This window comes from Salmo salar, chromosome 20, assembly GCF_965601325.2.
Source record: "Salmo salar chromosome 20, fSalSal1, whole genome shotgun sequence".
Lineage (NCBI taxonomy): Eukaryota > Metazoa > Chordata > Actinopteri > Salmoniformes > Salmonidae > Salmo > Salmo salar.
This window is the reverse complement of record NC_138310.1, coordinates 78251070-78269308: the sequence shown is the minus strand read 5'-3', so window position 1 is coordinate 78269308 and position 18239 is coordinate 78251070. Positions and strand designations below refer to the sequence as shown.

The 18239-nt window shown below is 48.0% G+C and overlaps 1 protein-coding gene across 11 annotated transcripts in view; it reads left to right on the top strand.

The window, feature by feature from the left end:
* Nucleotides 1–15274, top strand: part of robo2 (roundabout, axon guidance receptor, homolog 2 (Drosophila)) — a 596024-nt gene extending 580750 nt beyond the window's left edge. For 5 of the 11 annotated variants that reach the window (XM_082966750.1, XM_082966744.1, XM_014163402.3 and 2 more), the window contains 5 exons: nucleotides 3864–4049; nucleotides 4565–4723; nucleotides 6519–6791; nucleotides 9577–9774; nucleotides 11368–15274. In XM_082966750.1, the coding sequence (XP_082822876.1) occupies nucleotides 3864–4049; nucleotides 4565–4723; nucleotides 6519–6791; nucleotides 9577–9774; nucleotides 11368–11369 (818 nt within the window). In that variant the 3' untranslated portion in view covers nucleotides 11370–15274. The remainder of the gene's footprint in view (nucleotides 1–3863; nucleotides 4050–4564; nucleotides 4724–6518; nucleotides 6792–9576; nucleotides 9775–11367) is intronic. The other 6 variants (XM_082966747.1, XM_082966745.1, XM_082966749.1 and 3 more) reach the window with 3 other exon arrangements.
* The last annotated feature ends 2965 nt before the right edge of the window (nucleotides 15275–18239 follow it).

Genomic DNA, 18239 nt, shown 5'->3' with positions numbered 1-18239 from the left:
ATGCGAGCTTCGACTGGAAGCCAGGGGAGAGAGCGGAGGAGCGGGGTGACGTGAGAGAACTTGGGAAGGTTGAACACCAGACGGGCTGCGGCGTTCTGGATGAGTTGTAGGGGTTTAATGGCACAGGCAGGGAGCCCAGCCAACAACGAGTTGCAATAATCCAGACGGGAGATTACAAGTGCCTGGATTAGGACCTGCGCCGCTTCCTGTGTGAGGCAGGGTCGTACTCTGCGAATGTTGTAGAGCATGAACCTACAGGATCGGGTCACCGCCTTGATGTTGGTGGAGAACGACAGGGTGTTGTCCAGGGTCACGCCAAGGCTCTTAGCACTCTGGGAGGAGGACACAAGGGAGTTGTCAACCGTGATGGCGAGATCATGGAACGGGCAGTCCTTCCCCGGGAGGAAGAGCAGCTCCGTCTTGCCGAGGTTCAGCTTGAGGTGGTGATCCGTCATCCACACTGATACTCTACTGACCCCCTCTCCTCACCCCTCTCATCCCTCTGTCACCCTACTGACTCCCATCTCAGTACCCCTCTCATCCCCTCTGATCCACACTGCCCCCCATCTCAGCCCCCCTCTCTTCACCCCTCTCATCCCCTCTGTTTTTACTGACCCCTCTCACTCCCTCTGTTCCACACTGACCACTCTCATCCCCTCTGTTCCACACTGAACCCCCCATCTCAGCCCCCCTCTCTTCACCCCTTTCATCCCCTCTGTTCTACACTGTCCCCCCCTCTTCCCCTCTGTTTCCTACTGACCCCCCCCCCCCTTCAGTCCCCCTCTCATCCCTGCTGCTCCATCTTTGCCCTCATCCCTTTCTCCCCATGACCTTTACTCCTCCATCTGAGCTCTGTACCATATTTCCACATTTTCTTCATCACACCATCCACACTCTGCTTTTCATTTTTGTCTCATGTGCTTGTCTGCGGACCACGGGATTTTGTGTGTGTGCGTGTGTTTGGGTAAGTGCCACTTCATTGTGTCTGCCAAGCAAGCCTCTCAGAAAGCTGTTGTATAAGCGGACTGTAATCTCGCCTGCCAGAGTGGCATATTTTTGTTGGCACGATTAAACTTTTTATTGCAAGTAATGGAAAGGATTTATTTAGGAGTATCTTAAAGGATCTAGACATACTAACAGTAACACAGATAGGAAAAACACTCACAATACACAAGGGTTTCCATAAGCTTCCAGTATTTCTGCAAAATCTAGATATTTGTCACGCTCTGACCTAGGAGAGCTGTGTTTTCTCTATTTAGCTAGGCCAGGGTGTGATAGGTGGGTGGGCATTCTATGTTTTGTGTTCTGTTTTGGCCGGGTATGGTTTCCAATCAGAGGCAGGTGTCTATCGTTGTCTCTGATTGGAAGCCATACTTAAGGCAGCATGTTTTTCCTTTGTTTTTTGTGGGTAGTTGTTTTCCATTTAGTTGTAAGTACCTGACGGAACTGTCTGCTGTCATTTGTTGTTTAATTTGTAAAATGTTAATTTCTTTCATTGAACTACGAGATGAACATATTCCACTCTGCACCTTGGTCTACTCATTTTGACACCTGTGACAGAACTACCCACAACAAGAGGACCAAGCAGCGTGCACTCTCCAGGAGAAGGAGTGGGACCAAGCAGTATGGCTCAGAGGAGTGGACCTGGGAGGAGATCCTAGATGGAGCAGGACCCTGGACAAGGCCTGGGGAGTATCGCCGTCCGCAATGGGAGATAGAGGCAGCGAAGGCGGAACGACGATACTGGGAGGAACGGCTAGGCAAGCAACAGGAGGCCGAGAGGCAGTGGCAAAAAACATTTTTGGGGGGGCACACAGGTAGATTGGCAAAGGCGGGTTTAAGACCTGAGCCAACTCCCCGTGCTTACCGTGGGGAGCGAGGGACCGAGCAAGCACCGTGTTATGCGGTGATACGCACTGTGTTGCCAGTGCGTACTCACAGCCCGGTGAGCTCGGTGCAAGCTCCTCACCGTTGCCGTGCTAGAGTTGGCCGGCAGCCAGGGAGAAGTGCACCGGCTCAACGTATTTGCTCTCCAGTGCGTCTCTTTGGCCAAGGTTATCCTGCACCTGCTCTACGCACGGTACCCCTCATTCACCAGCACAGCCCAGTTCATCCTGTACCAGCGTTCCGCCCTTGCCGGGCTAAAGTCAACATCGAGCCAGGACGGGTTGTGCCAGCCCTAAGCGCCAGACCTCCAGTAAGCCTCCACGGCCCAGTGTGCCCTCTGCCTGCTCTGCGCACCCAGTCTCCTATGCGTCTCCCCAGTCTGGTGAGACCGGTTCTAGCTCCCCGTAGAAGGCCATCAGGGATGATCCATGGCACGAAGCCTCCAGTGATAATCCATGGCCCGGAGCCTCCAGTGATGATCCATGGCACGCAGCCTGCAGCGAAGGTCCCCAGTCCGGAACCTACAGAGACGCTCTTCAGTCCGGAGCCTCCAGCGACGCTCCCCAGTCCGGAGCCTCCAGCGACGCTCCTCAGCCCGGAGCCTCCAGCGACGCTCCTCAGCCCGGAGCCTCCAGCGACACTCTCCAGTCCAGAGTCTTCAGCGACGGTCTGCAGCTCCGAGTCTTCAGCGACGGTCTGCAGCCCCGAGTCTTCAGCGACGGTCTGCAGCCCCGAGTCTTCAGCGACGGTCTGCATCCCCGAGTCTTCAGCAGCGGTCGGCAGTTCAGAGCCTCCGGCGCTGATCCACGGTCTGGTTCCTCCGGCGACACAGAAGCGGGGGGGGGGCATCAGCTGGCAGTATGGGGGCTACGCCCCGAACCAGAGCCGCCGCCAATTATAGATGCCCACCCGGACCCTCCCCAATAGGTTCAGGTTTGCGGCCGGGAGTCCGCACCTTTAGGGGGGGGGGTACTGTCATGCCCTGACCTAGGAGAGCTGTGTTTTCTCTATTTAGCTAGGCCAAGGTGTGATAGGTGGGAGGGCATTCTATGTTTTGTGTTCTATGTTTTAGCCGGGTATTTTCGTCCTTTTTGTCTTTAAATCTTCCTGACAGTGATACAACAGGCTACATATTTCTGCTGCCTTGGTTTAGTGATAGAATTGAGCTTCATTGATTTGGTATTCCTACTATATCACAAGTCAATGCTGCAGGACTTTCCACAGATCGTGGAGTGTATTAACAAGGCCTGACAAGGGAGACAGGTGTTTATACCGGCTATACCATTAGGTGTTTGACTCAACACAATGTTTAGAGAGCTGCTTCATCTGTGTCACCTCAGGTAATACTGGAGCTCAGCTCTGGACAGGTGTGTCACCTCAGGTAATACTGGGGCTCAGCTCTGGACAGGTGTGTTGTTTTTCTTTATCAAAAGCAGGCCAAACTCAAGTGGCCTCTGTATGTGTGGCGTGTGTGTGTGAGCGAGTGTGTGAGCGTGTGTGTGAGCGTGTGTGTGAGTGTGTGTGTGAGCGTGTGTGTGCGCGTGTGTTTAATGAGTGTAGAAAACCACTACTGACCTGCCACAACACTGAGGCCCTGCAGCACAGAGAAACCTGACATGAAGCCCTAACAACCTGATATTAACCCTATTTCTAAGATTACACAATTCATGAATCCACTTAAACCTACAGCCACAGTGCAGATGTTCAATATGGCAGATCATTCGAGGCTTTTTGTGTCTGTGGAATTTCCTCGCTTGGGGTCTGGAGGCTATAAAAATTATGCGGTTGGATATCAAAGAGTGTTACTTGATTTGTGAACACACAAACACACACACACACACACACACACACACACACACACACACACACACACACACACACACACACACACACACACACACACCCACACACACACACACACACACACACACACACACACACCCTGCGCTGATGCTCTAGCTGGCGGTGTCCCTCAGGGTCCATGGTTAACGGCTGGGGGTCAGCCTCAGAGGAAGATGACCGTCACTACTCCAGCCACAGGTCCAGTGTGGGCAGCTCCTCTGACGGGTCCCTCTACACCCACTGTAGCTTCGCCCAGGCCCTGGTGGCAGCCGCTGACAAGGCAGGCTACCACCTGGAGGGCACCAGCCTGGCAAAGAGAGGTTGGTATATGAGGAGTGGAGCCCCTCCAGCCTGTTCTCTCTGGAACCTCTGTATGACTCAGAAGGAGATGCAGGGATTGATCTACTTCCTGCCATCTGCTGGCTGGTGTTTTCTCCTCTATACTGCTGTTTGGTGGAGAATCTGCATGGCTCTACAATATGTGGCTGAACAAAGGATACAAACTTTGATTCAACTCTAACTTTCCTCCAGCTTTGCACTCTGACTCCTACCAAATTGGGATAGAGGAAAATTATCTGGGTGAACTCACTGGAGATTTCTTTGCAGGTTTCCAGCACTGCCTGTACTTTCTCATTGTCAAAATTATGGTGTGATTTTGAGGATTTCTGGTGACTGATGAACTAACTGAACCTTCCTTGGAATCCTGCGAGCTTCCTGCTTGGAAATCAACATTCTCTTCTCAGGCATGCTCTTTAACCCGCCTCTCTCCATGTTCCCTTCGGTATCTTCACTAACCCAGTGGCCTCTCTCTCCACTTCTCTCCCTCCTCCTCCAGGTAAAGGGCTGTCCCACCGACCCCGGCCCAGCAGTCCCTTCTCTACGGATGGCAGCACGGTGGGCACACACAGCCTGGGCCACCAGAGGGCTACCCGGCCCACCCGCAAGCCCCGGGGACAGGGCACCGCGCCCCACAGGAGAGACGCCAGTGCAAACGGTAAGAGAGGGATCCTGGAAGGCTTGGTGCTTTAACCAGAATCTTCCCAGAACTTTGTCTCAACGGAGACTTACCTCCGACACAAATTACTCATCATCAATACCAGGGCTCTCCAACCCTGTTCCTGGAGAGATACTGTCCTGTAGGTTTTCACTCCAACCCTGTTCCTGGAGAGATACCTTCCTGTAGGTTTTCACTCCAACCATGTTCCTGGAGAGATAGCTTCCTGTAGGTTTTCACTCCAACCCTGTTCCTGGAGAGATACTGTCCTGTAGGTTTTCACTCCAACCCTGTTCCTGGAGAGATACCTTCCTGTAGGTTTTCACTCCAACCCTGTTCCTGGAGAGATACCTTCCTGTAGGTTTTGACTCCAACCCTGTTTCTGGAGAGATACCTTCCTGTACGTTTTCACTCCAACCCTGTTCCTGGAGAGATACCGTCCTGTAGGTTTTCACTTCAACCCTGTTCCTGGAGAGATAGCTTCCTGTAGGTTTTCACTCCAACCCTGTTCCTGGAGAGATACTGTCCTCTATGTTTTCACTCCAACCCTGTTCCTGGAGAGATACCTTCCTGTAGGTTTTCACTCCAACCCTGTTCCTGGAGAGATACCTTCGTGTAGGTTTTCACTCCAACCTTGTTCCTGGAGAGATACCTTCCTGTAGGTTTTCACTCCAACCCTGTTCCTGGAGAGATACCTTCCTGTAGGTTTTCACTCCAACCTTGTTCCTGGAGAGATACCTTCCTGTAGGTTTTCACTCCAACCCTGTTCCTGGAGAGATATTGTCCTGTAGGTTTTCACTCCAACCCCAATCTAGCGCACCTGATTTGAATAATTAGCTGGTTAAAAAGCTGAATCAGGATAGTTACAACTGGGGTTGGAGGCTACAGGAGGATAGCTCTCCAGTAACAGGGTTGGAGCCTACAGGAGGATAGCTCGCCAGTAAACGGGTTGGAGCCTACAGGAGGATAGCTCTCCAGTAACAGGGTTGGAGCCTACAGGAGGATAGCTCGCCAGTAAACGGGTTGGAGCCTACAGGAGGATAGCTCTCCAGTAACAGGGTTGGAGCCTACAGGAGGGTTGGAGCCTACAGGAGGATAGCTCTCCAGTAACAGGGTTGGAGCCTACAGGAGGATAGCTCTCCAGTGACAGGGTTGGAGCCTACAGGAGGATAGCTCGCCAGTAACAGGGTTGGAGCCTACAGGAGGATAGCTCTCCAGTGACAGGGTTGGAGCCCACAGGAGGATAGCTCTCCAGTAACAGGGTTGGAGCCTACAGGAGGATAGCTCTCCAGTAACAGGGTTGGAGCCTACAGGAGGATAGCTCTCCAGTGACAGGGTTGGAGCCCACAGGAGGATAGCTCTCCAGTAACAGTGTTGGAGCCTACAGGAGGATAGCTCTCCAGTAACAGGGTTGGAGCCTACAGGAGGATAGCTCTCCAGTGACAGGGTTGGAGCCTACAGGAGGATAGCTCTCCAGTGACAGGGTTGGAGCCTACAGAAGGATAGCTCGCCAGTAACAGGGTTGGAGCCGACAGGAGGATAGCTCGCCAGTAACAGGGTTGGAGCCTACAGGAGGATAGCTCTCCAGTAACAGGGTTGGAGCCTACAGGAGGATAGCTCTCCAGTAACAGGGTTGGAGCCTACAGGAGGATAGCTCTCCAGTAACAGGATTAGAGAGCCCTGATCTATAAGGACTTGGACTATAATACAATTACTGATTAATACTGATTGACTGATTACTGATATATCACCAGACTGTAAACATGTAGTTAACCACATCACCCCTCCCTCTCAGACCTACCTCCTCCCCCTGACCCACCGCCCATCCAGGGACCAGGGCCTATCCAGGGAGCCCGTAGTGTAGGCGGCATGTGCCCCCCAGCCGAGAAGAAGGCCTCGTCCCTGGAGCGCCAGCCCATGTGTGGTGCCATGCCCCTGTCTGGGCTGGAGGAAATGAAGAGCTGCATGGACAGACAGACACGCACCTCTCTGGAGCGCCACCGCCAGGCACAGGACAGACTAGCATCCATGGACCGAGGAGACGACCCACGCAGGGGACACAAAACAGGTACTGGACTGGAGGGTAGAAGCAAGTCAAAATACCAGCACACTGTCTGAAAGACTCAGACCCGATCCAAACATTCCAATCAGTGCGCAGGTGTTCGTTCTAATTTGCAGATGCCAATTTCTTGTATCCTGCACTTGTGGCAGTGTGTTGGATGTGAGCGAACATTACTTTAGAACAGTAGGATATAACTCATATTCCACTCCACAGTATGGAGCCAGTAGATATGTGGTTAGGTCAGCAGCCATTGCTGTACAGAGAGAGATCCAGAGCCCTTAACTGTGTGACAGCAGGGTCCTGATGGCCGCGGTGCCTTGGCAGACCAGAGCCTTTACTAAACCCTGGTGTTCAATCTCCTGCTGAGAGGAGACTGAGCTCCCATGAACAGATTGCACTGTCTGCCACTTTCACTTGTCTTCCAGAATGCTCCCCCCTACACACACACACACACACACACACACACACACACACACACACACACACACACACACACACACACACACACACACACACACACACACACACAGCCTGTAGGCGTCGCCAATGGTGTCCGGCTCCAGCCCAGTCCAGGCAGAAGGCCCTAGCCAGACAGATGCAGTCTAATCACCCCAGCTTTCTCCTCTCAGACAAACAGCGGCCACTCCACCACTCCACCACTCCACCCATCTGTCTGTGTGTGGAGTCATTAGACCTCACCATGCTGTGTTCCTGTCCTGTCTGTGCCAGGACAGACAGAGCAACAGACAGAGCAACAGACAGAGCAACAGACAGAGAGGCAGACAGAGTGGCAGACAGAGTGGCAGACAGAGGCAGAAAGAACGACAGACAGACAGACAGACAGACAGACAGACAGACAGACAGACAGACAGACAGACAGACAGACAGACAGACAGACAGACAGACAGACAGACAGACAGACAGACAGACAGACAGACAGACAGACAGACAGACAGACAGACAGACAGACAGACAGACAGACAGGCAGGCAGGCAGATCCGGAGACACAGAGAGGTATCACATTCATCAGATTCTTCTTCAGAAGACAATAAGAAGTGCACTCCAAGTTGACTGGTACACATCAGAGTTCAGAAGGTCCTCCAAGTTGACTGATACGCAGCAGAGTTCAGAAGGCTCTCCAAGTTGACTGGTACACATCAGAGTTCAGAAGGCTCTCCAAGTTGACTGGTACACATCAGAGTTCAGAAGGCTCTCCAAGTTGACTGATACACATCAGAGTTCAGAAGGTCCTCCAAGTTGACTGATACACAGCAGAGTTCAGAAGGCTCTCCAAGTTGACTGATACACATCAGAGTTCAGAAGGCTCTCCAAGTTGACTGATACACAGCAGAGTTCAGAAGGCTCTCCAAGTTGACTGATACACAGCAGAGTTCAGAAGGCTCTTCAAGTTGACTGATACACAGCAGAGTTCAGAAGGTGCCAAAGCATGTCAGTGCTAAAATATACTGATCTTCAGCAGGGGGTGTCACAGCAGGTCAACACTACAATATACTGACCTGTAGCAGGGAGTGTCACAGCAGGTCAACACTACAATATACTGATCTGCAGCATGGGGTGTCACAGCAGGTCAATACTACAATATACTGACCTGTAGCAGGGGGTGTCACAGCAGGTCAACACTACAATATACTGATCTGCAGCAGGGGGTGTCACAGCAGGTCAACACTACAATATACTGACCTGTAGCAGGGAGTGTCACAGCAGGTCAACATTACAATATACTGATCTGCAGCAGGGGGTGTCACAGCAGGTCAACACTACAATATACTGACCTGTAGCAGGGAGTGTCACAGCAGGTCAACATTACAATATACTGATCTGCAGCAGGGGGTGTCACAGCAGGTCAATACTACAATATACTGACCTGTAGCAGGGGGTGTCACAGCAGGTCAACACTACAATATACTGACCTGTAGCAGGGAGTGTCACAGCAGGTCAACATTACAATATACTGACCTGTAGCAGGGGGTGTCACAGCAGGTCAATACTACAATATACTGATCTGCAGCAGGGGGTGTCACAGCAGGTCAACATTACAATGTACTGATCTGCAGCAGGGGGTGTCACAGCAGGTCAACATTACAATATACTGACCTGTAGCAGGGAGTGTCACAGCAGGTCAATACTACAATATACTGATCTGCAGCAGGGAGTGTCACAGCAGGTCAACATTACAATATACTGACCTGCAGCAGTGGGTGTCACAGCAGTTCAACACTACAATAAACTGACCTGCAGCGGGTGTCAGCAGGTCAACACCACAATATACTGACCTGCAGCTGGGGGTGTCACAGCAGACACTAACAACTCTGTAGTTGCCTTTCCCCTCTTCAAAAGGGCATTAGCTGGGGGACCCATGTGTGAGCCCACACTGCCCGCTGGCACCAATACACTGCAGATGTCATTAGGAGGGAGGTCTGCCAACAGGCTCTCTGTCTCACTATAGCACCTTCTGCAACCACCACCCAGCCAATCCACCGATGGCTGCCAAACACTTACCTAGCCCCCCATAATGAATCTACAAACCACCATGTTGTAAAATACTTTTGTTGTCCCTCCCCATGTCATTTCTGTAAATGAGAATGCATCCTCGCCCCCTGCCCCACAGGAGCCCTTTCTCCTCTTGCCAGGCCGTCATTTTAAATAAGAATTTGTTCTTAGTTGACCTGCCTGGTAAAATAAAGGTTAATTTAAAATAAATAAAACACTCCCAACTGGAGTCAGGGTTAGTAGTAACAATCTGAAATATTCCCTCTGTGTCTTTGTCCAGAAGAGGGGTGCCTGCCCCCCTACAGTAAACCCTCGTTCCCCTCCCCTGGGGGCCACAGCTCCTCTGGGACAGCCTCCTCCAAGGGCTCCACGGGGCCACGCAAGGGAGAGGGACCTCGAGGGCCACACCAATGGACTGCCACAGACCACAATGACATCCTGGGGACCAACGGACAGGGACAGTATTCAGGCGAGTTATGTAAGTATCACACCATTATGTCTACTGTCTTATTGCAAGAAGGCATTGTGATGTCATAAGTAACTATATTGATTATGGGTGCATTCGTAAATTCAATCGGGAGTGCCAGAGTACGCTCAAAGTGCCCTCTGGTCGTTCGTAAATTCAGAGCGTTTCGCTCTCGGAGTGTTCAGAGCGCTCACTGGACACTCTGGCTGAGGAGTAGGGTTGATCACAGCGTTCTGACCTCACAACAGCAGTCAAGCACCCAAGCTAACTGGCTAACGTTGGCTAGCTTGCTAGCTACTTCCAGACACAAATGAGAGAACACCCCACTCTGCCTATTTTACTCCCCCTAGCAGAGCTGGTTAGGCTATTTTCATGTTATCCAGAGCGTTGGTGACTGTAACTGCAGCTGGCAACAATTTAATTACGCTTTTTTTGCCGACGTTTACTGATACCGGTCATAATCAACAGGTGTTGAGCGTTTGGCAGTTATTCAAATCAAATCAAATCAAATGTTATTTGTCACATGCGCCGAATACAACTGTAGACCTTACAGTTTAATGCTTACTTACAAGCCCTTAACCAACAATGCATTAAGAAGTTATGAAAAAAAATTGAAATATGTGTTAAGTAAAAAATAGATAAGTAAAAAATTGATAATAGAAAATAAAAGTAGCAAGTAATTAAACAGTAGCTGTAAAATAACAAGAGATGCTCTATACAGGGGGTACCGGTACAGAGTCAATGTGCAGGGGCACCGGTTACTTGAGGTAATTGAGGTAATATGTAAATGTCAGGAGAGTTAAAGTGACTATGCATAGATTAATAACAGAGAGTAGCAGCAGCATAAAATAAGGGTCTGATTAGCTGTTCAGGATCCTTATAGCTTGGGGGGTAGAAGCTGTTAAGAAGCCTTTTGGACCTCGACTTGGCGCTCCAGTACCGCTTGCCGTGCGGTAACGGAGAGAACAGTCTATGACTAGGGTGGCTGGGCCTTCCTCTGACACCACCTGATATAGAAGTCCTGGATGGCAGGAAGCTTGGCCCCAGTGATGTACTGGGCCATACGCACTACCCTCTGTGGTGCCTTGCAGTCGGAGGCCAAGCAGTTGCCATACCAGGCAGTGATGCAACCAGTCAGGATGCTCTCGATGTTGCAGCTGTAGAACCTTTTGACGATCTGAGGACCAATGCCAAATCATTTCAGTCTCCTGAGGGGGAATAGGCATTGTCGTGCCCTCTTCACAACTGTCTTAGTGTGTTTGGACCATGATAGTTTGTTGGTGATGTGGACACCAAGGAACTTGAAGCTCTCAACCTGTTCCACTACAGCCCCGTCGATGAGAATGGGGGTATGCTCGGCCCTCCTTTTCCTGTAGTCCACAATCATCTCCTTTGTCTTGATCACATTGAGGTAGAGGTTGTTGTCCTGGCACCACACAACCAGGTCTCTGACCTCCTCCCTGCGCTCTGGCACACTCAGACTAGAGTGCTCTGAAATCAGAGTAGATAGCCAGAGTAAATGTCTGAACCCACCCTAAATTTATATCATTTTGACAAAGATTTAGCTATGTCCTGACATTGCTGTTCTCTCTGTCTCTCTCACAGAGTGACCTGCCTGCAGTAGGATCTGAACTGAACTGGAGTAAGCCTCGTCGTCCTCATCAGAATGACGCCTCGCCCGTTGGTGCAATGAACTTTGTCCTTCTTTGTGTATTATCAGAGGAGAGGAGCAGGAAGATGACGATGATGACCACCATAACAGAACTGTAAATGTGATGTATAAACACAGACATACATACTGTACATCCCACTATGTTGTTGTCCTCAAGAAAATTATTTCCCACCTTCCATCTTCATTTTTTTCAGTCAGAAAAGAGCAAGTAAACAAAATAATTAAAACATCTTTATGAGAAAACACATTTTCAAAGTAACTGTCCTTGGGGAAAAAAGGGAATCTTGTTTCCTGTAAATAGATAAATTACATTGTTGTTGCATTGCTATGCAAGCCTACTTCAGTTTGAGCTTCTTCATTCCATACTGTTGGTTATATCTAGTCATTTGTATTATACGTGAATTGATAGGCTGGTGTGCCATAAAATAATTGTTTTTACGATCCATCATTTGTTAATACCTATCATTGATTAATTATTTTCATTATTATTATTAATTATTGTTTTTTTGCACTGCGATTTTTGGTGATAAGCACAAAAGCATTGCTCCTGCTGACAGGAAGTACCGGACGAACATGTGAAGAGGAGTTTCTCTAGAAAGATGAGAAAATATATACTAATGTACAGAGAGATATTAAAGAGTAAGAGGTTGCTTATGGACAGCAACTAAATGGATACCCATTTCCAAGTTAGGGCTAATCAGAAAGCAGACGTGTTTTTGTTGTGGTGTCTTTGAGGTTGGGGGCAGAAAAGGGGCAGAGTAGAGACAGAGAGAGGGGGGGTTAGTGGTTAGAGTGTTGGGCCAGTAACTGAAAGGTTGCTCGATCGAATCCCTGAGCTGATAAGGTAACAGTTAACACACTGTTCCTAGGCCGTCATTGTGAATAAGAATTTGTTCTTAACTGACTTGTCTAGTTAAATAAAGGTTAAAAAAAGGTTTTAATTAGTTGATTATTGGGTTAACTTCATCTGATTCTATTGTAATCTTATAGTTCTACAAATGGACTGCTATAGACTTGTTAGAGCTGGCAGTTGTGAGGTAGTCCAGACATTGTCTTGTTTTCAGAACATAACACAGCCACATTACAATGGACGTCTAGCTGGGCCCTCATCTTCATACCAGCGTTTAAATACAATTTATTTGATCTTCATCTCATCTTTGATTTTATCTTCATTGAATTCTAGAGTTTTTGTTTTCATCTGAAGATCATTTGAATAATGCGTCTAGTAAAGTGAACATCTAGAATCTAGTCACTGAAGCCATACAGTAGCACTTAGAATACACTATGAGGAGCCTCAAAGCCATAGTTCAATAGGTGTAATCTATATTGTAAACTGGGTGTTTTCGAGCCCTGAATGCTGATTGGCTGAAAGCTGTGGTATATCAGACCGTATACCACAGGTATGACAAAACATTTATTTTTACTGCTCTAATTACGTTGGTAACCAGTTTATAATAGCAATAAGGCACCTCGGGGGTTTGTGGTATATGGCCAATATACCACGGCTAAGGGCTGTATCGAGGCACTCCGCAAACAGCACTTAGGCGTGGTACATTGGCCATATACCACACCCACTCTGACCTTATTGCTTAAATCTAAAACTGACATACGACTTGCTTCCTTTTAATCATCCCACTGTTAAACTCTGGATTGGGTCGAACCCAGTTGTAGTAAGAACTAACAGTAATATTGATGCTAAAGCCACTCTATTGCCAGGAAAAAGGCTTTAGGATAGGTCCTTCTTTCGTCTCCTTTATTATGAGAGGCAAACATTTGTTTTGTCATCCATTTGACCTTTAATTTGCTTAATTTAGAGCACTTAATGTACTCGGTTAAGAGTGTTGTCCAGTAACTGAAAGTTTGCTGGATCGAATCCCCAAGCCAACTAGGTGAAAAATCTGTCAATGTGTCCTTGAGCAAGGCACTTAACCCTAATTGCTTCCGTAAGTCGCTCTGGATAAGAACTTCTGCTAAATGACTCAAATGTAAATGTAATGTACTCCACATCAATGGCATCCCACGGAAAACAAAACAATGGCCTGCTTCTGCCTCAACTGTTGTGTATCTGTTTCATTCGGAGCACTGCAGCCCCTGCCTTGAAGTATGGAACTATGTTATAATTAGCACACAGTAGAACACTAACTAGACTCCCCATTGGGACTCCAATTCCCAGAATGCATCAGATAGTGAAGCAGAAGGCAGGTACAGTCAGAATGGAGAAGAGCCACCTGCAGTAGGAGATCCCACTGCATCTGTCTCTACAGCATAGAGCACTACTTTCTATCTGCCTAACAGTCACAACACATTTTCCTTCTGCCGCATGGAACTATTCAGCCTCAGATGTTCAATTTGAATCTTTTCAAACAATGTTCTTATCATTTTTTTAAAACCTGTTTCTTTGTATGCCTTTCATGGACTCAAAAAGGCTGCTTAATGATGTGTTCGATATCAACATTCAGGATTTTATCGGTAAAATGTTTATTTTGTCTTCTTTAGTACTGCTTAATGTTGATAAAAGGAGAGTTGGAAAGCAAACGGAAGGCTTTGCCAGATATGCTGTTGTACTGTTGTGTTCATGTCACTGTCATTTCATATCATCAACCTAGTGGCCAGTGTTCTGGAAATGAGGTGCAAGGAGTGTCTCAGGTTATTTTACTGTACATTCTGGCGGTGTTCATGTGTGTGTGTATATATATGTGTGTATATGTTCATATGCATCTCCACTCAGTTATTTCATTCCAGTTTCATTGCTGAAAGATAACCCTCTTTTATGTCCGATGCTGTCCTGTTTCATTTCTTTTCGCCAGTTTAATTCCAAGTTTAACGTGCTGGTCCATCCACCTTAAGACAAGATGTCAGGAACAGAACATACCAAATTAATATTGATACTTCTAATGTGTTTTTGTGTCTTTTTAATAATCATGGTTTTCTTTTAAATCACGGTGTTGTTGTTTTGTATTTATTAAAATGATAATAAAAAGGTATATTGTGAAATATGCATAAAGATTTGTGGAATATAAAATGTTGTTTTTTTGTAAACTTTGCTGTCGGAGAAGGCCAGGGACGGGCAACTCCAGTCCTCAGGGGCCAGAGTGCTGTCACACATTGTCCCCATCCCTAGCAAACACAGCTGATTAAACTAATTGCATTCTAAACTGAAGATCAGGATTAGTTGATTATTGGAGTCAGGTGAGTTAGCTGGGGCAAAAACGTGGCATCAATAAGGCTCCCCGAGGACTGGAGTTGCCCATCCCTGAGCTGGGCCATAAGGACTTGATTGACTCTCCAGGTCCACAGTAAGTTGCAAAGCTGGGTCATTAGTTGTCAGAGACAATGGAGTCACTGGGTCCTGCATGTTAACAACTCTGCTCCGTCTCATCTCAAAATGAAAGAAACTAAAACCTTTTCCAAACACAAACAGCGATATGTTCCTCATTTGCTTGACAAGACAATAGATACAGGTGTTCTTTTTTGGAAGGTTGAAAAGTACTTTGGCTTTCCGTCTCTTTCGTTCCTTTTCTCAGTATTGTTGGATCTGTGTGTTCGCCTTTTTGCAAGAAAAAAAGAGGATTAAAAAAAGAGAAAAAGAGCAAGTTGTTGGGTGAAGTCTTTCTGTACAGTACCGGGCAAGGTGATGCCATCTCTCCAATGCCATTTCTACATTCTGTACAACCTTCTGTATTCACTTGCATGTCCTTGTCCAAGAAGAGGAAAATAGTGGAGCAAGAAATTAAACTTTTACAAGTCTCATTCCCATGTCCTGTAAGATAAATCCAAGTTATTTTCTTTCATTGTACCTGGATCACTATCAACAAATAAAATATTTTTGAAAAATGTGAACCCTTGTCTTTCGCTCCGTTGATTGACAAGGTGTTTTACACAATATCACTATCTGTCAAAGTTGGAAAGGTTCTGTACCATGTTTTCATTGTTTTGAGTATTGCTTTCTGGACATACAGTATTTTGTTCCAAGAGAAAGACAAAAACTCTGAAATCTCCTCTAAAAAGAATAGTGTTTCCTTCTGTCCTGTGTGTGTGTGTGTGTGTGTGTGTGGTACTGTATGTGTTTGAGAGGGTGTCTGACTCAGCTGTGCTTTTTGTGTCAAACCAGTTGACATGCTGCTCCGCTCGGAGAGGGCCAGCATCAAACAGAACGCCAAATCCCTCAATGAGATAGGCACCCGCACTTTGAATAACACTTAAAATAACTTAGACAGAAATGTTGCTCAGATAGTGCATTTTATATTTTTCCTTTTTGAACACCAGGATGTGACAAAATAGAGTCAGCAAATGTGGCAGAATGAGGCGTTGATAACCGCTTGGAGGGAAAACTTACCTTACTCCTTAACAAGTCCATTAGAGCAACTTAGTTTGCTATGACTTTATTAAGTAAATGTCTCATCTGAATGTTAGTCTACACTGTGTCCCCTGTCAATTGGTATGCCTACGTGTACTTACAGACTGCTTTGTGTGATGTTCTTCTTAGCATAGAGATGCTTTTAGACGGACCTCCATCTTATTTGTAATGTGAAAGCCAGCTAGTCTGATGGCGTTTAAGGAACGATGGCTCATGTAATGAAAACCAATAAAAGGCTGTTTTATAGTTCGTTAAATAATTTCATTATCCCATCCCTGCTCTCCGCACCACCATAATGACAGCAATTATTCATGTTAATATCTTTGATCTCTCTCTACATTTCTCTCCCTCTCTCTCACTCTTGTTTTCTCTCTCCCCACTCACTCGTTTTCTTTCTTTCTTTCTCTCTCTCTTCCTCTTTGTTCTGAATTCACCTTACGCCTATAAGGGGTCTTTCAAGCCAACAGCTTGAGGAACCAAACAGCTCCCCTCACTCCACTAACAAACCAAACCTACAATGCGTTAGTAAGAGAAAGTAAGTTAAGAACTAGTTACATTTACCAGTCCTCCAACTCCCTAAATCACTACTCTCTGAGTCTCTCTCTCTCTCTCTCTCTCTCTCTCTCTCTCTCTCTCTCTCTCTCTCTCTCTCTCTCTCTCTCTCTATCTCTCTCTCTCTCTCTCTCTCTTTCTCTCTCTCTCTCTCTGATCAATGTGAATGATTGAAGCAGAGAGGATGAGGAGTGTGAGACGGTTTGACACAGATCTCTGCCCTGTCTCAGATCAGTGTGTTTTCCCAAGGCCTTCCTTCCCTCCAGGTATGTGATATTGGAAACGGTTGGAAAATATTTGTACTCATATGACAAAGGTTCAGCAAACAATCCACCAGTGGTGGTGATGCAGGGACAAATTCATTATTTCACAACTCAGCCCCAGCCTCAGCCTCAGACTCAGCCTCTTGTCTCAGTCTCATCATCAGCCCCAGTTTCAGGCTCATCCTCAGCCCAATTCTCATCCTCAGGCTCATTCTCATCCTCAGTCTTAGCCTCAGCCTCTTGTCTCAGTCTCATCCTCAGTCTCAGCCTCAGTCTCAACCCCAGCCTCAGTCTCATCCTAAGATTCAATCTCAGTCTCAGCCTCATCCTCAGGCTCAGCATCAGCCTCTTGTCTCAGCCCTAGTTTCAGTATCAGTTTAATCCACATCCCAGGTCTCATCCTCAGACCCAGTCTCAGCCTCAGTCTCATCCTCAGTCCCAGTCTCAGTTTAATCCTCAGCCCTAGTGTCATCCTCAGCCCCAACCCCAGTCTCATCCTCAGTCTCATCCTCAGCCCCAGGCTCATCCTCAGCCCCAGTCTCATCATCAGTATCAGTCTCATCCCCAGCCCCAGTTTCATCCTCAGCCCCAGTTTCATCCTCAGCCCCAGTCTCATCCTCAGTATTAGTCTCATCCTCAGCCCAGTCTCATCTTCAACCCCAGTCTCAGCATCAGTCTCATCTCCTCATTATCAGTCTCTTCCTCAGCCTCAGTCTCATCCTTAGTATCAGTCTAATCCTCAGTCCCAGTTTCATCTTCAGTCCCAGTCTCATCCTCAGCCCCAGTCTCAGCCCCAGTCTCATCCTCAGCCCGAGTCTCATCCTCAGCCCTAGTGTCATCCTCAGACCCAATTTCATCCTCAGCCCCAGTCTCATCCTCAGCCCCAGTCTCATCCTCAGCCCCAGTCTCAGACTCATCCTCAGCCCCAGCCTCATCCTCAGCCTCAGCCCCAGTCTCTTCCTCAGACTCAGTCTCATCCTCAGCCCCAGTCACATCCTAAGCCCAATTCTCAACCTCGGCCTGAATCTCATCCTCAGCCCCAGTCTCATCCTCAGCCCCAGTCTCAGTCTCATCCTCAGCCCCAGTCTCAGTCTCTTCATCAGCCCCAGTCTCAGTCTCTTCCTCAGCCCCAGTCTCAGTCTCATCCTCAGCCCCAGTCTCAGTCTCTTCCTCAGCCCCAGTCCCAGTCTCTTCATCAGCCCCAGTCTCAGTCTCTTCCTCAGCCCCAGTCTCAGTCTCTTCATCAGCCCCAGTCTCAGTCTCTTCCTCAGCCCCAGTCTCAGTCTCTTCCTCAGCCCCAGTCCCAGTCTCTTCATCAGCCCCAGTCTCAGTCTCTTCCTCAGCCCCAGTCTCAGTCTCTTCATCAGCCCCAGTCTCAGTCTCTTCCTCAGCCCCAGTCTCAGTCTCTTCCTCAGCCCCAGTCTCAGTCTCTTCCTCAGCCCCAGTCCCAGTCTCTTCCTCAGCCCCAGTCCCAGTCTCAGTTTAATCCTCAGCCCTAGTGTCATCCTCAGCCCCAACCCCAGTCAAATCCTCAGTATCAGTCTCATCCTCAGCCCCAGGCTCATCCTCAGCCCCAGTCTCATCATCAGTATCAGTCTCATCCCCAGCCCCAGTTTCATCCTCAGCCCCAGTC